The sequence below is a fragment of the Ochotona curzoniae genome, unplaced genomic scaffold, assembly GCF_017591425.1.
Source record: "Ochotona curzoniae isolate NIBS_2020 unplaced genomic scaffold, NIBS_Ocur_1.0 contig_1, whole genome shotgun sequence".
NCBI classification, from domain to species: Eukaryota; Metazoa; Chordata; class Mammalia; order Lagomorpha; family Ochotonidae; genus Ochotona; species Ochotona curzoniae.
In genome coordinates this window covers 43,479,902-43,501,303 of record NW_024464918.1, presented here as the reverse complement: position 1 = coordinate 43,501,303, position 21,402 = coordinate 43,479,902, and the positions used below count along the sequence as shown (strand labels likewise).

The 21,402-nt window shown below is 43.7% G+C and overlaps 1 protein-coding gene across 2 annotated transcripts in view; it reads right to left on the bottom strand.

The window, feature by feature from the left end:
- The window catches only part of SH3TC2 (SH3 domain and tetratricopeptide repeats 2), a 52,362-nt gene extending 35,824 nt beyond the window's left edge, over window positions 1–16,538 (bottom strand). Inside the window, exons 1-7 of one of the 2 annotated variants that reach the window (XM_040973047.1) lie at window positions 16,390–16,499; window positions 7,571–7,669; window positions 4,523–4,650; window positions 3,017–3,122; window positions 2,819–2,820; window positions 2,385–2,505; window positions 158–377 (exon numbers count right to left, since the gene is read on the bottom strand). In XM_040973047.1, the coding sequence (XP_040828981.1) occupies window positions 158–377; window positions 2,385–2,505; window positions 2,819–2,820; window positions 3,017–3,122; window positions 4,523–4,650; window positions 7,571–7,669; window positions 16,390–16,441 (728 nt within the window). In that variant the 5' untranslated portion in view covers window positions 16,442–16,499. Of the gene's footprint in view, window positions 1–157; window positions 378–2,384; window positions 2,529–2,818; window positions 2,821–3,016; window positions 3,123–4,522; window positions 4,651–7,570; window positions 7,670–16,389 lie in introns of both variants that reach the window. The other variant, XM_040973037.1, reaches the window with a different exon arrangement.
- Between the last annotated feature and the right edge of the window lie 4,864 nt (window positions 16,539–21,402).

The following is a 21,402-nucleotide window of genomic DNA, read 5'->3' as shown; positions in this document are numbered from 1 at the left end:
GTTAATAATAATAATAACAATAATAACAATAGGAGGAGGAGATAAAGACATCTACATTTGGCTTTTTTTCTAACACCCTGCTCTGAAAATATGCCCACTCTTCCGCACAGGCTCCGCGCTCTCCAGGACCTTCTCCCAGGAGGCGGTGGCGACTTACTGGTGGAAAGGGAGAGGCAACGGCTCCAGGGCTGCCACTGGTACCAGGCCCCGCTGACCAGTCACCAAGGACATGCCTTCCCACTGGGACACGCCTTCCCATTCAGACTCGCCTTCGGCCATCTTCACAGAGATTAATTCATTCTTGCAAAGTGTCAAGTACTCCCCTTCACTCTCAGGTGGCTGAGCTACAGAGCACGTGGCTCTGCAGAAGAAGTGGCCTGTAGACAATAACAAAAGGCTTTTCCAAGGAGTAGCAGGAAGTGAAAGGGGATTATCACACAAGATAACACTTCTATCCAAAGCCAAAGCCCAAGCACTTCTTGTCCTAGGAGTAGCTAGTCAAGGGGGATGGATGCACTGCAACATGCCCTTAGGATGTCAGAAAAATTGGTACCAGGAAGAATAGGTACTAGAGGGGAATCTATTTAAAATAGACACCAATAACCCTGTGTAATTTGTGAGAATGAGGCTGAATTGGAGCTTTCCCTTGTCAGTGAGATGAAACACAAGAATGTATTTAACCAAACATCAGTTACACCAACAAAGAATGAATTAGGGGGCCCAGCAGTGTGGCCTAGCAGCTAAAGTCCTCGCCTTGAACGTGCCAGGATCCCATATGGGCACCAGTTCTAATCCCGGCAGCTCCACTTCCCATCCAGCTCCCTGCTTGTGGCCTGGGAAAGCAGTTGAGGATGGCCCAAAGCCTTGGGACCCTGCACCCATGTGGGATGCCTGGAAGAAGTTCCTGGATCCTGGCTTTGGACCGGCATAGCATCGGCCGTTGCGCTCACTTGGGGAATGAATCATCGGACGGAAGATCTTCTTTTCTGTCTTTCCTCCTCTCTGTATATCTGACTTGGTAATAAAAATAAATAAATCTTAAAAAAAAAAAAGAATGAATTAGGGTAATCTAGTAGAATATAATTTTTCCAAATAAGTTTTATTATAATAGTTCAATATGAAATCCTTTTATTGTTTATGCTTTATGCCTAGTGATCTTCAAAAGAATCATTTTGCAAAGCACTACACACAAAAAATCTAACTCTTTCAATATGTTATCATTAGCCACACCTCAGTTTTCCACTGGTAGGTGGTAATGTGGATGTGGTTTGCGCTCATAATCAAATTGGAAGGTTATCTTCAATACCGCTTTGCCCAATTTTAGGAAACATTGCAGGTTTTGCAAAACTTCCAATTTTACTTACAATCAAATTATAACACATATTTAGAAAAGCATTTCTTGGTCTTTGATACACATTGGAATTACATGGGAACCAATGCATAAGTCCCCACTTCTGGGGGTTCATCAGCCTACATGGAGTCCTGGCATGAGCCTCCTTTTAAAATTCCTTAAGCATGGGATATATGTTTGGTCCCATGGTTCAGATCCCAGTTGGGACACTTGGTCCTATATCAGAGTGCCTGGGTTTGAGTTCTGGCTCTGCTTCTGATCCCAGCTTCTTGCTACTGCACACCTTGGGAAGCAGCAGTGGATAATTAGTTGGACTCATGCCCTCCATGTAGAAGATTTGGGTTGAATTCAAAGGTCTTTTTTTAAAAAAAGATTTATCATTTATTTGATTGGAAAGGCAGATTACCAAGAGAAAGATCTCCCATCAACTGGTTCACTCCCCAAATGATCACACCAGCCAGATCTGAGCTGATCTGAACTCAGTAGCCAGGAGCTTTTCCAAGCTTCTCCACATGAGTGCGGGATCCCAAGACTTTGGGTCATCCTCCACTTCTTTCCGAGGCCACAAGCAGGGAGCTGAATGGGAAGTGAAGCAGCCAATTCACAAATTGGTGCCCATATGGGATCTTGGTGCTTGCATAGGGGAGGTTTAACCAATTGAGCCAAATGCAGAGCTCAGAGTTTTCAGGCTTTGACCTGGCTTACTCCCAGCTGTCACAGGTATTTGGGAACTGAATCCGAACATAAAAGGTCTCTCCCTCTCTGCCCTTGAAATAAAATAAAATAAATCTTGTGGTATGTGTGTGTGTGTATATATATATATATATACATATATATATGAGGTTGACCATCGAAGTAGTCACATGATGTCATTGTTTGGAGTACAAACAGGGGTTAACAGGTAGGTTCATTTGTGAACACTTTCATATTTGAACAAGTTGTGCCTCCCTTGTATCCAAATTACTCAGAGACTGGTAAATACCTGGGTGAATATCTGGGTAAGATCCCAATCCCACCTTTATGCCATGCTCACCTTCCTGCATCAGGAGGCCCAGGTACATTGTTTTCAAGTGTTTGTCATCTACTGACACTTGAAGCTCTGTATCCTCCACCAACCTGCAGTTGAGCCAGTATTTGTGGTCAAAGAGGAGATGCTCCAGGCATGTGGACACGTAGCCTGAAAGTCAAGCCAATAAGACTTCTGGTTCCTGCCATTAGCTCAGCACAGAAAAGAATAAGCAAGATCCCATGATCACCACGCCTCTTCTGAAGGCGGCCAAATAACTGCAATTAGGACAGCCTCTTCCTCTCCCTTTCAAATGTAAATGGATGGATGGACAGATAGAAAAATGAAGCAGTAACACAACTCTATCTCAGTCCTTTGAATTTCATTAATGACCAAACTATCAAACGCAACTGATTAGTTATCTAATAAAGAAAACTCTTCCTAGACAAAAAGAAACAAACTTCTTCACAGAATATTGTAATAATCATTAATATTTACATTAGATTTAGCATCAGTCAGTTTGTGATATTTCAAATGTTAACCATCCTCTAAAGGGCTCTCTCTCTCTTGAAATTATGACAGCCGGACCAATTATGAAATGTCAAATCCTACAGATAGGCACATTATGAAGTGGGCTTTCCACCTGTTCTGGGTCATACCTAAATTCAAGTAGGTAGAGAACTTCCATATCTCCTCCAGGGTCTTGAAGGTGATGAGGAACTGGGCCCTCTGGGAGTGGATGCTGACCAGCCTTGCAGAGAGGTCCTGGATAAAGAGAGCAATGAGTCAACCTGGAATGAGAGATTGTCCTGTTCACAAATTTACCTATGGACCAACTGCTTTGTATGAGCCTCCTGACTGCAGAAAGATTGTCACTATTTATGTGATCACAAGCCGAACTAAAGGAGGCCTGCAAGTCTCTTGTTCATAAATGTTTGAAAAACAAAACAGGCCATATCACTGCCCTGATCTGGTTTTCCCCAAAATCTTCCTCTGTTACTTGCCCACACATCTATAATTGATGGTAATCAGTTATGGTCAGACGATTCTTCCCTAGGACATTTCCCACCATGAAGACCAATGTCTGGAGTCCTCTCATGAGAGAATCTTAGAGGAGTAACAAGAGGAGAGAATACCAAAAAAAGCTCCAATAATCAGCAAAATCAGACTCTTGGGTTCTGCCATCTAAGACCCTGGATCCTTGGAGGATGCAGAATCCTATAACCTGGTTAAGAGGTGCTTGGTGAAAATTGATTTGCATGGGGCCTGGCATAGTAGTCTAGTGGCTGAAGGCCTCACCTTGCATGCGCCAGAATCCCATAAGGACACTAGTTCGTATCCTGGCTGCTCTACTTCCCATTCAGCTCTCTGCTTGTGGCCTGGGAAAGCAGTTGAGGACAATCTAAAACCTTGGAATCCTGCACCTACACTGGAGATCCAGAATAAGACTCTGGCTCCTGGCTTCAGATTGGTTCAGCTCTGGCCATTGCAGCCACTTGGGGAGTGAACTAGTGGATGGAAGGCTTTTCTCTTTGTCTCTCCTTCTCTGTAAATCTCCCTTTCCAATAAAAATAAAATTTTTAAAAATTGATTTGCATGGAATGTAACAAACCAGATACTCCACCAAAAGCAGTATCAGCAGTACCTTATTTAATTCCTCAATAACCCAATGAAGAGAGTGTACGTAATTATCACATTTAATTCATTCTAAAAGCTCCTTTTTTTTTCATTGAACCTTTTCTGAAATAAAAGATGGGGAATACTTCATCCTACTTGGTAGCTTTAGTTTTCTTTCTTGGAGGTACATAAAGTATTAGTGCAAAGTATAATCAATAACATTGTGGACCTAACGAAAAATTACATTATCTCTGGTTTATATTCTAGGGGACTGGGCACAAGAGGTTGAGCAATGTGCAAATAAGTTGCACAGCACACAGCGGATCTCAGGTACAAATGACTCCAGCCCTCAGCTTCAGCCTGTGCACTTGTCCTTCTCAAGCCTTAGCCCAAAAGGCCAACACTCTTATCAAAACCAGCTCCTGCCCATACCAAATACACTCAAACTAAAGAAATGATTTAGTTGTACAAATTGGCAGCTAATATTTCCAAGTTCCAGAGATTTAAAACTAAAATCATTATAATTATTAGCTTGAGCATGCACTCACCTTAAATAGTGCACGCACCTCCTGGTCCTCAATCTCCAGTGCCCAGAGACGCCTGCGGGCAGCTTCCTGCAGGGGTGCATTCACGCACCTCCTGGAGCGGCTCTTCACACAGAAGGAGAGTGTCAGATCTAAAGAACAGTAAGAAAGAGATTAAGCTGGAAACACAATTAAAAGAAAGAGGGAATTAGATCAATCTGCAATGTTTTTCTTTGTGTAAAGTTTAAATTGATATCCTCATTAGTTACAGATTACAGTGGTTTTAACAATTTGGAGTGTATGTTTAAGCTATCCATCTAAGGGAAAAAGTATACTTGAGGCCCAGGCAGGCTCTGGAGGTGAGCTCTAGAATCCCAGGAGTTGATGGCCTGCCACTGTTTATTTCTGCTGATTTCCATCCCAGGAGTTGATGGTAAATAAAGGCAGTCAGGGTGTGTAGGGGCTCCTATGTGAATCTGGGAAACTGTTGATCCACATCTAAGGAAATGGACTTATGTAACAGACATGGACTATTTTCTGTGTTATACATGTACACATCCCTTTTCTTTAGCCAGTTTCTTTCTGATATTGAAATTATTAATGTTTGTCAGGGTAATGCATTAAAGTCTACCTGTAGTATCTTCAAAATACCCACTTTATTTACCAACCACTTGCAGAGAGCATCCTAAGAGTTCCAAGTATGAAGAATACCACAGAGGATAACACAGGCATGGGCTCTGATCCCACAGAACTCATATTCTATTTTGAAAGTAACTAATTTCACAAACACAATAATTTCCAATGGAGCAAAATTGCATGAAAATGCATAACTGGGTTGAGAGGAAAAGTAATGAAGCAGCCAAAGAGTAGGGTGCACTTTGGGCTGGAGCTGCAGGAAAGGGCACACTGAGAGGGTTCATCTTCAGATCACACTTTGCAATGTGCCTTCATTGGACCATGAGCAAACCCATGAATAATCACCTAGCACAATAAACAGGAAGGCATAAGACTGCATCATCTCCCTTCTAACTTACCTGGATCTTGCAAAGGAGTTCTGTACAGCTGCTCTCATACTCACCTGGGTCTACAAGACAGCCCTAAACTCCCACCTTTAAAAGGCCTATTTTGGAGCCTAGCACAGTAACCTAGTAGCTAAATCCTCACCTTGTATGCCCCAGGATCCCATATGGGCACTGGTTCATGTACCAGCTGCTCCACTTCCCATCCAGCTCCCTGCCTGTGGGTTGGCAAGACAAAGGAGGATGGCCTAAATCCTTGGAACCCTGTACCCACGTGGCAGTCCCAGAGGAAATTCCTGACTCATGGCTTGGGATTGGCTCGGTCTGTCCATTGTGGCCACCTGGGGAATGAACCAGTGGACGGAAGATCTTTCTGTTTCTCCTCTCCGAAAATTTTCCTTTCCAATAAAAAGAAATAAACCTTTTTTTAAGTTAATATATTTTTTAAAGGGCCTATTTTTAACCTGGAATCTTCAGAAAGCTGTAACTACAGGCCAAGTTGCCTACAATACTTGACTTTGGTGTCAACTTCAAGTAGCTGGCTGTTCCACTCACCTTCTTCCTGGGCCATGTTCCAGTCTCATCCAAACCCTCCGCTTTGAGCAGCTTCCTCCAGTCTACTGTCTGGAAGCTTCAGTACTTGTTCAGTGCGAAGGTGAAACCCAGGGAGGAGTCACACAGACTGGGGCTTAAGGTTTGTCTCCTCCCTTCATAACTGCCTGATGAACAATTCATCAGCTCTCCCAAACTTGACTTTTCCCATTAACGCAATGGCTTCTATAGTATATATCTCTCAGGGATTTAAGTGACTTACTAAATGAGATTCTGCATATCAAACATTTTGCTCAGTGCCTGGCACATATCAAATGTTCAATGAATATATCCGTCAATAGCCCTGTCGCGTCCCCCAGTACTCCAGTAATTACTGCTCACTGCTGACACTCACCCCATTAAAACTATTGAACTTGATAACAACTGATTCTGTGATTGCTATCTTACCTATTCCATTTCTCCCATCCTTCCAAAAGCCTGATCTAAGTCCCCTCTGAAATTTCAGAATAGCCCCTGCCAATTGACAGCCCCTTGCTTTGCATTTGAATACCATTGATGTGGAACTCAGAGGACCCAAATTTAAATAAGCACATTTCTTTTTTAGACCTCAGTCAGGGAGGACTGATACTCAAAGTAGAGCCTCTGGGCCCACAGCAAGACCGTTTAGTGCCCAGCAAGGGTCATGAATCAAGTTTTTTTAGGTTCAGTCTGAAGTATATTGATGGATTTTAATCCTTGCAGAAGCCGGCTTGTAATCATGATAATGTATCTGATGGATTCCCTCCACACCAAGGAGCCTGGCCTTCTCACTCGCTGACCTTCTTGGAAACTGCAGTACAGTGGGAAACACTGAGAGGTGGGTAAGTTCAGCCTGCAATCCATTTGGTTTCACCTACAGAAACTCTTTGTTCACTTGTTTTCATGCACTAATGAGGCAAAACGCTGACGCTACTGCAATTAGGAAACAACAGATGGTTACTAAAGGTTTTTTGGGGGATGACCCAAGTTGACACCCAGAGAAACAGATTGACACAACAGCAAGAAGCAAAGGGTGAGGTTTTTCTCATCATCAACCAAGCAATTAACAGAATTTGAAACTGGAAAAAAGAAAATCCTGCTCTAATATTTCTTCAGTGTCTCTTACATGATTTATATTCTTAAAGCATTCATGATCTCCTTTCCACAAACCTTCAGCTTACATCCCAGGAAAGGTGGGCTTTTGGAGGAATAGTGGAGTGTAGCAGTTACAAACAAGAACCAAGTTTGTACCTATTCCTCATCATGTAATGACAGAAGGGCAGTGAAATCACTTCTGTTTCCCACCTGCTAAGTGGATGCTTGGATGACTCTACCTAAAGGTAAGAACATGTGAAGATCACCTAGCCCATGATAGTTCCCTCAAAAAGGGACCCTGCTACTACGTCACAGACATCATGCCATCCATCAGCTGCCCCCAGATTTTCTGTTTTAAACATAGCACATCTCCTTGGGATTCAAATACCTGGAGTCATGTTCTGTGACAGGAAACATCTTTCCTTGTATTCAGATGGGCTGATATCCTCACTTGATATGGTTGGATCCCTGGACGGAGCTTCTTTGCCTGGAAAAGATCCCATGAAAGAGCATTTGAAAAAATGTAAACAGGATATAAGAAAGTGGCATTTTTTGCTTCCCAAGACTCATGGCAAAGAAGACTTCTGTTATCACTATTGCTTTATAATTATTTTGTACCCAGTTGTTATCAGAAAACTGCCATACACACTATCTCAATGTCACAGATGCCTTGGGTGTCTCCTTTTCATTAAAGAAGCCGAGGCCCATTCATAGGGCACACCAAGTCCCAAGGATTAGCACATTGAAGGTGGTCAACACTTACAGTGAGTCTATATGGATTATCCTGTATCTGACTACCCTAAGATAAAGACTGGAGAACAGATGGATTAGAGTGAAATGAGGGAAAGTGGCATACATGGCCAGGCAACTGGGGCATGCTGGTAATGGCCGTGTAGACAGCCCGGTATGCTTGTCCTACGCAGAAGGATCCTGAGACCTCTCTCTTCCAAATTCTACACAAAGTTCCTGTCTTTTCAGCCAAAATGGACTGAAAATGAGAATAAGAGCATGACATTGATGAGGGCTAGAAGGAACTGATTTGGATGATAGAAAGTTGGAAAGAGAACCATGTGCAGCTATGAAGCAGGAAGTAGATATGGGACAGCACAGGGGACAATTTTTCAAGCACTGCTATACTTGTGGGCCTCCTCTAGGGTATCCTCCAGACATAGCAAGGGAACCCCTGTCTTAAGCACATTAATATCAGCTGCTGGATTGTTTTTCTGACCATGAAACTACTCAAGAACAATAACAGGCAGTTAGAACGGTATAAGCATTACCTGCTCCTGGAAGGAAGGGATAGGAATCCTGGCTCAATCAACACTTGTGAGTTACCTATTTAATCCTCTCAGGTTCTTACAAAATAAACATTCAGAGTCAACAAGACCTTGGTGGGTTTTGCATTTGGGAATCTTTGCTTCTAATGACACAGCCCAGGGGTGCAACAAAGATGGGCATCCACAATCTCTGCTGGCCAGTGCTGGACTTAAATCATCACATTACTGCCAAGAGTCCTTGGCTCCATTGTATGCTCACGCAGGTAGAAATTTGGCGCCCAAGAGAAAGCCCTTCAACTTGGGAGCAGTTAGCACTGTGAATAATGTGCAGAGAGAATGAAATGAATTTCATCTTGAACGTGTGTCCATCAACTCACAGCTCTTCACCCACTAAATCTTGTTAGCTGTTCAGTGCTGGAAGCCAAGCAGCTTAGCTGGAACGCTGGCAGTAATGAGCTGGAGTTGAACAAGATCAGTTTAAAGCTCAGCCCCCTCAAGGAACCAAAAGCAACTGAAGCAAAAAAGCCCAGGTTTGAAACATCATGAGATATCATGAGATACAAGAATGAGCAGGAGTCAGGTTTTCGTGTATATTAACTAGATGGCTTTGGGAAGAACATTTTCTCTGCCCACCTCTTGAGATTTCACTTTCCCTACCTACAAGGGAAGAATTGACCTAAATTTGAGTTTCAGAACCCCAGTTGGTTATATGAATCACATGATTGCTTTTTTTAAAATACAAATGCCAAGAGGTCCTGATACTGTGGTTTGTAGTGCAGCTGTGGGTATTTTCTTTCATGCCTCAATGATTCTACTTCAAGCCAGGATTGAGAACCACACACTGAGATTGGTGCATTTAAAATATTATTGTGTGTCTGAAACCACCTGGGTATGCTGATAAACTGCAGATTGTGCTTTGGCTCCTGAAAGCTGAGCTTCTGATGTGACTGTGCTACTGGTCCTAGAGCCACACCTGGACTGGCAGCCTGCTTACCCACTCTAGGAATCAGACCACAGGCTCCTCTTTGTCTTCCTCTGCCTTCCCCACTCAGTGAACTTTTTACTTTGAATTGCTTGACATCATCTAAAAATCAGAATACATAATTAAAATGCTTGGGTTTGCGCTGTAGTCCAGAGCCCTGATTTTTAATGCCAAAACTCTGCTAATGTTGAGTGGTTGCAATTCCTCTATGGAGCATTTGTTCTCTGGCCACTCTGTTCACCACCCATTCTAGTCACTCAGTAATACTTGCCCCAACAAGTCAGAGAGTGTGTTCCCGTTGTGGAACTCCATGGAAAGAGACAATGGCCTAAACAATGACAGTAAGCCTTGCTTGGAAGGGACAGTACACAGTTTCTAAAGAATGCATGAAATTTTTAGCAGAAAACTGTAGTTTTGCTAAGTATGATCTGTGGCCTGCCTAAATAGGAATTATTTAAATATATCCCTTTTAGAAAGATGCTTATGCAAAACAAACTTGTAGAAAATCTGCATATCTTAAAATTGCCAGTGATTTCCTGAACAGAATAGAAATGTGCTATCCTTAGAAGAAATAATGAAAAAATGCAATACATTTAAATTAGGAGCTTCTGTTAATCAAAAAATGCAACTAAATGAGTGAGAACAAAGTGGCAGAATAGAAGAAAATATTGACAAAAGATACAGTCATCAAAAAACATAAACCTGGAACCCATAAAGAATGCCAAAAATTTTTAAGTCATAAGTGAGCAACTCACTAGAATAATTAAACAAAAAATTTTTAACAGGTGCTTCAGCAAAGATGGCATTCAAACCACCAACAAATATTGAAAATTTACTTAAATGCATCAGAAACAAGAAATAAAGCTATGAGGGAACAGAGTGGCCACATGAAAAAGACAAATAAAGGCAAGTGTGAGAATACACAGCAACTGGAACTCCCATACACTGTAAATGTGAGAATAAACTTTGGACATTTTCTTTGGAAACATAGTCAATTCAAGCTCAAATTATGCACACATGAAAAGAATACATACATATGCTCACTAAAATATTCAGACCAGCGCTGTTCCTAACAGCCAGGTTTGGATATGGTTTGAAAGCATCCCACAAAGATTCGCATGCCCAAAGCTTCATTCTTATTGTGGCAACATTAAGAAAGGGAACCTTTATAACGTGAGCTCTCATGGGAAGCAACTAGATCACCGCATGCTACTCTCAGAAAGAACTGATGTTGTTCTCACGAAAATAAGTTTTTCTAATGAGTCAATCGTCAGGCTTCCCATCTTGCCTCCTGAACCTGTCTCTCTCTCACCTCCTGCCATGGTGCCAACCCTTCCACAAGAGGCAAACCAGTCCTGGTACCATGCCCTTGAACCCCCAGAGCTCTGGCAAAAGAAATCACTTTTGTTTATCAAGTATCCAGTCTAAGGTATTTCGTTACAATAACAGAAAACAGAACTAATACGTCTAGTAACAACTCAAATGTCCATCTGCCCTAGAACAGACCAGTAAATCACAGTCAGTGATGAAAACCGAAAAGCAATTTAAAAGAATATATTTATACTGTTGTGGTCTTAGGCAGTTAGTTCAGGATCACATGCTTGGAAGCATCACCTGAAACCTGAGAGGGGGCAGTATTGTGTTGTTGCATAATCACTCCCTTTCCAAGCCCCCATAAAGGCCCATGAGAGGAAGGGGCTCCCTTGGTTGCATGCTTCTGTCCTTCCTGCACTCCAGCTCTTGCCTCCCTGCCCCCCAAGTCCCTGCTTGCTCATTGGCTTCCTGCGGACAGACTCTGAATACAGGTAGCTCCTAAACATGGCCCCGTATGTCTATATTCCTTACCTGCTGTTCAGGTGAGTTAGTGAAGATGTGAATGCTAAGATGCTTTGTATTTCTAAGAGTTCTAGGAGAGGTGAGGTCTAGCAGTAATGAAATGTGGACAGAGAAGCCAGGAAAAAGTAAATGTCTGTAACTTTGTAGGTGTATCCAGGTTGTTCACTACAGGTGTCTTGGGATAATTTATATTGCTGGGGAAGCTGGGACATAGGTCTTCAGTTTAACAGATGGGTTTCACAGTAATGACCATTTGTTCCTCTCAAGGTTTCAATTCAGACTGGATTGCACATGGACTTGTCATTTGCTAATTTCTAGTAGGCCCTGCCATTGCCAAGCTTGGTTAATGAAGACTCCTTAATGCATGTTAGACTTGTCTGGTATTGCCTCTCTCGCACCCGCAGCTATGCCTGCACAACATAGGTGGGAATATTTACCCTATAAAGGTTCACCATAGAGTCCACACATTTTTATACACAATTATATATGAAGTACAAATTTAGTAAAACGGTGATTTTAAGAATATTCTGGGAGCCTTTCCCTACCTATGTTGCCTCTGATTATCTAGCAATAGAATCTTAGAGATATAGATTTTTAATTAACAGCTTAGATATTTCTGTCCCCTACATTCCGAGAATTTTCAAGCCACTTCACCTGAGGCTTTCAGACCCATGAGGTAAAAAGGCAGCTCCCTGAGAAAACAGTAAGGAGGGACGAGCGTTGTGGCAGTGTATGCTAAACTGCCACATTAGATCAGAGGACGGGTTCGAGTCCTGGTTTTTCCACTCCTGATACAGCTTCTGTTAACGTAACCAGAAAGATAGCAGAAGATGGCCCAAGTGTTTGCATCTCTGCCATCTATATGAGAAACCCAAATGGAGTTCTTGACCCTGTCTTCAGCCTGGCCAGCCCCAGGGGTTGAGAACATCTGGGGAGAGAACCAATAGATTCAAGATTTTTCTTTGTTTCTCCCCCTCTCTGTCATTTTGCTTTTCAAATAAATAAACCTTTAAATAAAAAACAAGAAATAAAGTATAAAATTAGGGTTTTGTAAAAGAAGAACATATGACAGTTGCAAAAGAAATTTACAGTTTACAGTTTTTATACATGGAATTACATTTCAACATGAAGGAATTTGAAGACTTAAGCTGGGCTTTGACTTAATCACTCTGTATTTTAACATAAGCAAATAAAACTGTTCAGCATATTGATTTAGAGGGATGACCATGGGGAAGGGACAGTAACAAAAACTGAGTGTTGCAGTGAATTAAGAGGTCATTTCTACTGTTTAGAAGCAACCACACAAGCTCACAGAGAAAGTTAACAAAAAGTCACAGGTTCCCCTAAATCACTGGGCTCAGATCTTGCTGTGTCCATTAAACTGACCAGACTTCAGAACTGTAAGGTCCAAAGTCTCTGACCAGTAAACCTCATGCATAACTTCCTGGAAATGAGAATCCTCTCCCTACCATAAACTTTTGTGTTCCTGTTCACCCATCACCCTCTTCTTAACCTTAACAAGAAAACTAAATAGTGAACATTACTCTAACATGTTTTTCTGCTCCAACCCACATATTTTATTCTCCTTTGACCCAACAAGCATATTATCAGCAGTTTTTGCGCTGTAAACCCACATTCTCCTTGCTGTGACAAATATCAAATTAGAACTACAGCTATACCTATCTGTATACATAAAGCCCAGATAATATACTAAGTGGAACAAAAGTAAGTTACATAGTGATATTATTTTGTTTAAGTTCTTAAAATCTGCAAAAGAATTCATCATAGTACTTGAGGGTTAATGAATATGTAGAAGTATAAAACCACTGAATTCATGACTATGATTAACTTTGTGGAGAGAGAAAAGGATAAGACTGGTGGGCTTATTATTCTGATGTTATCTATTGTTGATATGCTCCAAATGTGTCATGAATCCTTTAAAACTCAAAAGTGAAATGTTATAATTGCCAACATTCACTATTGCCCACATCCATGCCCTATTGTTATACTAATTATTTTCATATTTTCCAAAAAAAATTGAAATGAAGATTATAAACATCAGTGATCTATATAAAGCAAATCTCTCTTTTGTATTTTCAATTTAATGACGTAAATCTGCAGTGGTGGGCAGAATGGTTAAGATGTTGCTAAAACACCTGCTTCACATATCCCTGGCTCCAATCCCAATTCCAGCTTCCTGCTAATTGTGCACTCTGGGAGGCAGCAGGTGATGGCTCAAGTGCTTGGGCCCCTGACACCCCTGTGGGAGACCTGGACAGACTTTCAGCTTCAAGATTCAGCATGGCCTACCCTGGGTGTTGCAGACTTTTGCAGTCAGAAGCTCACACACACACGTGTTCTTGCTCTCTCCCCTCCAAAAATAACTTTTAGAAACAGTGAAACTCTGCCAAATTTCTTCAAAAATGTTTCGAAGATGAGGGAGAAGCGATAGAAATTTATTGTTACACAAATGAACTTTGGAATGATGTTCCCTGTGATCCATGGTGAGTAATCACAATATTATTAAATAATGACAAGAAACACAGAGGGTTGGGAAAGTCAGAGAGGATGGCAATTGACCAAAAAGCCAGCTACTCACCGTATGCAACTGGGAGATTGCTGTGAGCAAATGAGGAACATCACCGGTAACAGATGCCACAGGCAGGGGCCACATGTGAGTGTGCAGCATGCAAGGGGGAAGGGTTAGTCAGGGCCAACATCCGTTACTGCATCCTCCCCGTCCCCCAGCAGGTCAGTTGGGCAGCCATCCAGTGGTTAGTGCTATCAACAGCCCTCTCCTTTCCTGCCTCCCTTAACCCTGAGAACTCACTGTTTTCTCCTCACTGTTAACTCCCACGAAAACAGACACAAGGCCAAAGCAGCCAAAACAACATGAGCACAGATTCCTCCAGGGGAGTCAGGAACTGGGAAGAAAGGATATGGGAGTGGTCTGCATTAGCTAACAATAAAACAGTGCATTATACAATTTAATCAGTCATCCCTCCCCACACTCCCACCAAAGTTCCACTTGATTGATACCACCATTATACCCAGTTTAAAGCCAGGAAAACCAAATAGAAGAGACTTGCTCAAGGTCATATATCATCAAGTCACTCTGAGACAGAACAGAAACAGAACCTGACTCATAAAACTCAAAGCCCTCCCTGCCCAATGGAGCGCCTCTGCTATGTTGTCTTCCCCATAAACCTTGTCTAGGTTAAAAGTCAGACCACCTGTCAGCTTCTGTCATGATTGCGTCAAAGACCTTCAGGTCAGTAACAGCTCCAGATGTCTCTCAACCTTTGTTCCAGTTCTCTGGGTAAACAGGGGCATCTAGAACAGGAATATTTACATCACCTAGCCCCAGGCCTACAGCTCCTGTACCAGCCACCCTAGGGAAAGGTTCTGATGAATAGGAGAATATGGAAAGACTGTGTGAAAAGCCCTGGCAGAAAGAAATGGTGGGCTGAGTCTTGGTGAAACTGTGACTCTAGGCTGCCCACCAAAAGTTTTCAAAAACAAAAAATAGGTGAAAGATCTAAACATGTGAATGACAGTGCCATAGGAATTTCTGGGATGCCTTCTTCAGCACTCAGTGCCTGTTTTGGATAGCAGAGCTATGCTTTACATGAACTCGGTCTGCAGAACTCTCTTGCACAGGAAGCTCCGGGCTGTCAAACAGCAGCAGAGACAGGAATCAGAGGTGAGCGAGCAGGAGCAGAGCCCCTCCACACCTCTACACAGCAGATTATGCCCTGACTTTTAGGGATGACCTGGAGAGAGACAGTTATATGTGAGCATCCTAGAAATGTAAATAATAATAGCTGCTATACTTTGTACTCAATTAACAATGTGCCAGGCTGTTTTCAGTGAATTACATGTAGACTTAATCCCAACCATGAGGAAGGCATAATTATTTCATAAAATCTACTGATGAGGAAATGAAAACGTAGAGTAGATAAATTACTTGAGGCAAGTAGAAAAACAAAAGTAAAACCCAGATACTCTAGCCTCAAAGACTAGTGGTTAAACACAGGGTCACCTGCCTAGGCAGAGGTGGCCCAAGCTGCAGGTGCCAAGGCACCTAAGTGGAGACTTGGGAAGCATGGCTGCTCCAGGACCTCGGGTGCCTTCTACAAGCCCACATCATGAGACTGCAGGGAAAGACGAAGTTGTCCATCAGAGAAATGAGAGCCCTGAACAAGGGGTTCTCCTTGACTCCTCTCTCAGGAGCCATGGCAATGCTCCCGGATGCCGCTGTATAAGCTCACAAAGGCCGGGAACCACCTCTGGGAGTCTCATACTTTTCTCCATCTCTTGAGCAAGCCCTCCCCCAACACATCCTCTCCCTGTAACATACACACTCCCAAGCAACTGCTTATCTTGATAAACACCCTGGGAGAGACCAAGGGGCCCACTCATTGTTCTTCTCTTGAGAAGAAGCATGGAGCTTGCACTGGTGTGACCCACCATCCTAGGGTGCCCAGAGCTGTCAGTTGTAGCCCTGACTGCATCCTGAGAGGACGCCAGAGTTAGACACACCAGGAAGTCTGGTCACCTGGTGCCAGCCTTGTGTGATTTTACAACTTTAAGCAAAGATGACCACCTTAACTTGATGTATTCAGAACATTTAAGTTAGAGCAGGTGGGAGGCAGGAAACTGCCTGTTTTTCTCCAGAAACAGCAACCCTGACCAAAATAGTGTTGAGTGACTGAAGCCAAATTTATGACCATCCATGGGCCACAGAGGAACTCACTGCCTGAACTTTCTTCCTGTCTAAGGGAATCTTGGGAGGAAAGGAAGGAAGGGCTTAGTCACACCCCGGGAGTGGCAGCCAAGAGCAGCTCGTGCTCCTCCTGGGCCAAATGAGCTCAAAGCCTCTTTCTTCAGGAAAAGTAGATGCTTCCCAGCTTTGCTCTTTTCATGAATCTGGAATGACAAATACTGAAGTAGTGAGGAGAAGACTGCCAGGAGACACACCATCTCCCTGTCTCTGGAAGAACAGCTTCTGTGACTCGGCAGGTCTCCTAGCCTCTGCTGGGTCAATCACCTGGGCCAAGCCATAGGCCAGTCCTCTGCTTCCTCAACCCCCACCCCGCAAAAACAACTCACCTGGGCCCCAAGACAGGCTACGCTCCCCGGGGATGCAGAAGCAGCCACCCATGTGTGCACCATCCTCCCTGGGCCGAGGCCCCTGGGAACACCAGCCAGAAGAGCGCTGGGAGGGAACCAGCTCCCCTCGGTGTCCCTCCTTCCGCCTCCTCCCTGGCACACGAAGGACCAAAGCTGCTCAATGTACAATGCAGCCTTTGATATCCCAGCTGCAGCAGGAGGCCAAGGCAGGATGGGAGGGGCCGCCCAGCCTGGAGGCCTGATAGTCCTTACACTGTCAGGCCTCTGCCTGGGCAGCAGTGCTCCTCCCTGCCTCTCTGCAGCTTGCTTCATGCCTATCAGGCTGTGGCACATTCCTCACATTCTAGGATCCACATACACACAGTCTGGTTCTTGTGGGGGTGGCCAGGCTGGGGGAGGAGGGCAGAGAGCATCCAGGAATCCAAGCTGCTGGTCTTGCTCCCTTCCTGACTGCCTGGGTCCACACGCCCCTGCCTGCCTCTCTTGGAAAGTGGTCCCCACCCAGCCCTCTCTGCAAGGCAAAGCTGTGGGCTCAGTGTCTCACCTCAACCCCAGCAGCCTCAGGAGCCAACTTCTTCCTGACAATGACCTGCCTAGCCCAGCGGCTAGCTCCCAGAGCTCGAAGTGGCCTGAGGTAGCTCAGCATTTTACAGGTGAGGGAACAAAAAATACCAAATATATTTAAGCTACAGATAAGCACGAAAAACTGGTCCCACCAGACTAGTCTTTTTTCCCCAGTCAAAGAGACAGTAAAGCAGGGGAGTGCAATTGACACACTGTCGCTGAATTTTGGGAAACCCCCATGATGTCTTACAAAGGATATGGGGAAAAGTGGCTGAATACCTTGGAGGATGGCAGACCCTGACTGCCTCCCCCAGTAAGCTCCTGAATCACTGATCACTCAGTGTCTCCCTCGTGCCTTGGCAAAAGTCCAGGGCAAGTGGTATGAAAACAAAGAGGTGAAGGCCAAGAGGAGGTGGAGTCCTGACTTGCTGACAAACTGAAAGGCAACACTGAGTTCAGTTTCACAAGCATTTTAAGGAGGACAGTGGCCTGAGGAGCACTGAGGTGGCAGCATGGAGGGTGACTTTGGGGTCAGTCTCACTGCAGTGGTCAGGAGCAGGGTTGCAAGCTCCAGCTCAGCCCCAGGGAACAGGTCTTGTGCATGTCCTTAAGGGCCAGCTTCAATTTCGACATTGACTCACCCTGAGTGAGACTCCCATGGGACAGGCACTCATCGTGTGTCACTTTAATCTCATCACACCCCCATGATGTAGCCAATAACATTTCTATTTTATAAGTGGAGAAATAGATGAGGAGAGGCATGGAATTTCCCCAAGCCCTCCCCACTTTCCACTAATGTCAGGTGTAGGACCTGATCCGTGTCTAGTTGATTCCGTAATCAAGAACATCTCATTCCTGATGTACAAACTCCTTCTTCGACTACCAGTTCACACAACGAGGAAGGATTGTGTGACCTAGCACAGAGGCCACTGGAGCCAACACAGAGGCCACTGGAGCCAGCTGACCATTTGTGCAAGATTATAGAGATCCAACATGATGTGACCACAACCATCTTGGTTTAAACAGCCATCTCTCCTTTTGGGCGGCTCTGCCAATCATTCCAAACCCTGTGTGATAAGGAAAGTGTTTAAAGTAACCCGCTGCTCCTCCATCACCTGAAATGTCTCTTACTTGATGCTTTGAATGTCTCTTAGGAATATTAATCTTTCTTGAGAAATTCCAGGTGCCTCTCAGGTAGCCATGGGGCAATCACTTTTGTCTATATAAGCCCTTTCTTCCTGCTTTGTGGAACAGGCATCCATCTTGCAGCTGTCCCATATTATGCTTCTGTCTGTATGCCTCTAATGAATAAATCTTGAGTTATTCTACCTTTTACCTTTGGAAACCAGTTCTTACACTGCTTTCCTGAAACAAAGGTCCAGGAAGAGAGGGGTGACATGGGAGGATGGACACAGGAAGCACAGCGATCACACTGCCCCCATGGAGGATGTTTTCTCTGTGCACATCCCTTTAAGGTATTTACTTCCTGTACTGTGTCCTTTGCCCTTCCTTCACCAAAGCACAGTGTTTTAAGTATGAATTACCAGTTTTCTTGGACCCAAGATGAAAGAGCCAGTGTATCTTCAGAAGACAGCCACTCAAAACTCTTGCAGGTTTGTGAGAACCAAAGAGTGACAAGAAGCCCTGCTCTAATTTAACTTCCCACCTCTCTCTGACTTGCTTGTACGTCACTCTTATACAGGTGCAGCAATAATCAGAAGCTAAATGATGGACGCCAACCATTGTGAGGATCCCCAAGACAATGGTCATGGATGGCACCCTGAGGCAGCTGGTTGAGGCATAAATCCTGACAAGTCTGAAATGAACAGTCCATGCTGGGTGAAGTCATCACATTAAAACCAGCACTTTTTTGCTTTCAGGAAGCGCAAATGAATTCATGACAACAAAGAGATTTCTGAGCAGAGAGCAGCAGGGGTAAAGGCCCTGAGGTAGGAACTTTCTTGGCTTGTTAGGGAAGAGCATGTGTGGCTTCAGTGTAGAAGAAGCAGTGGAGGGCCTAGGGTTGAAGTCAGAGAAAAGTACAGGAGGCTAAACTGTACAGGACCTTGAAGGCCACTAAGGACTTCAACCATTCTCTGAACGAGATGGGGACCAACTGAGGACACTAAATAGAGGAGAGGCATGATTGAATTGTGGTTTCTAAACTATCACCCCCAGCTATTCTGTGTAAAATTGCCTATGGATGGCATTTCAGGTCTGAAGAAACTGTGACCTCCAGCAGACATGACGACAGTCATGTACCTAATGGTATCAGTAGAGTTGATAGGAAGGGCTCAGGTATTTGGCATATTTTGAAAGAAGGGTATATTAGCATCAGAGAAATAGAACCAATAGAAGGTAGACACATAGACAAACAGATGATAGAAGGATGGATGGATGGATAGACAGATAGATAGATAGATAGATATTCAGAATCTGGTTCATGCAATTGAAGGGGCTGGTAAATGCAGAATCCATTAAGCTGACCAGCAAGCCACTGATGTTACTGCCTTAAATTTGAATCATAGAGCAGAAAGCTAGAAAATTCAGGCAGTGTTTCTATGCTGCAGTCATTAAGAGAATTCCTTCTTCAGGAAACCTCAGTGTTTGCTCTCAAGGCCATCCACTGATTGGAGGATGCCACATTCTAGAGAATTACCTGCTTTGTATTCAAAGTCCACTGATTTAAATGCCAATAATATCTAACAAAATACATCTGACCCCTGACCTATGATGTGACAGCATAATGATTTTTTAAATCTCATAATGGGGACAAAAGCAATACACATTTAGTGGAAACTGAACTTTAAGTTTTGAATTTCAATCATTTCTTTGGGTAGCAAGATACACTGCAATACTCTCTTGCATTGCTAGGTGGCAGCAGTGAGTTACTAGAGATGGGTGTCTAGATTTCAGGAGTAATTTATAATCCAAAGTATATATTTAGAAGCTGTTGTTGATTTAGAAGTTGTTGGTGTAGTTGGCATTTAAAGTCACAAGACTGAATGAGATAGCCTAAGGGATTAAACAGAGGATAGCATATAAAGCATATGTCACAACTGAACCTTCTTGTAAGGACACTGATTCTCATAGGAATAACAGAAGACAGAAACCAGTAAAAGAGATTAATAGGGTGGCTAGCAAGCGAAGATGAATCAAGAAAGTATGGGGATACAGAATTTAAAGAAAGAGAGTGTTTCAAAATCCAGAGCCAGTCACTATGCTAATGAGTAAGAAGTAGAGACATCCTCACAAGGATAAAAATTTAACTAGGGAAAGTTCCAGAGTTTATGACCCCACTTTGGCTATAAAGAAGAGGGACAGGACATGAAGCAGGTGAAGTTTTGAAACAGGGGGACAGAATATGAGGAAAAGTCCTGTTGCTGCCTGATTAGTGTCAGCATCAGGATGCTATGACACCTCGATGATAACCCAATAGTGTGACCCCAAGAATTTTGTCCTCATCACTCTGTTTTATGACTCTGTCACAAAGTCTGATGAAGGTGTCTGTGACATTATAGCCTGGCGTCCATCACAAATGCAGATATTTGAGCTACAAGTGAGATGTTCTCCAGACTTTCCTCTGCCAGGACAGATCAGGACAGGACCAGGGGTCAGCTGAGCAAGCAGCATCAACAACTTGGCAAGGCAGAGCTGCTGATCCCAGGGGCAGAGGTCACCACACTACTGGTTCTGACCTCATTCTGGAAAGCTAACTGTGCTTTTTAAGACATCAGGTCTCCATTCATCTCTTGGCTGCCAGAGCAAACAGGGTCAAGGTCAAACTACTGATGCCTCACCCTGGAAGTCAACAGAAAAGTGTCCTTAAATAGTACTGTGTCTATCCTTCCGCCTCTCCTCCTCCAGACCCATTTTCAAGATGAAGAAACTGAAGGTCATGGAAACCAAGTCCTTTGTTCCAACACTTTTGGCAATGTTGAGGCAAAGTCTATGTGAGAACTCAAACCTGAGGACTCTCAGGTTAGTATGCTCAAATGTGTTAAGGCTACCTGGCACATGATATAAAATGAGGCCCCCTAGTGAGCAGGCTGGAATAAACCTATGACGGGGTGTGTGTGTGTGTGTGTGTGTGTGTGTGTGTGTGTGTGTGTTGCCAAGTTCATGATCCAAGCTCAAGACCGACACTCCCTACCACTCCCAGGAAAAGGAATTTCTCCTCAGTTGAGTTCATAGGCATTCAGCACAGTGGATGAGAAAGCAAGGAGCAGTCTGGCCAGTGACCCTCACATGCTTTCCTGAGCACCAAGGGGCCTGTGCAAGGAAGTAATGGCAGCCTCACTGGCAACAGTGAGAAAGGGAAGCAGCTTAAAGGCCCTTCAATAGGTGAGCGGTTATTCAGCAGTTACAGAGAATGAGGTGGGTCTTCAGAGAGAGTTGAAGAAATATCTCAAAACCTGAAGAAATGTG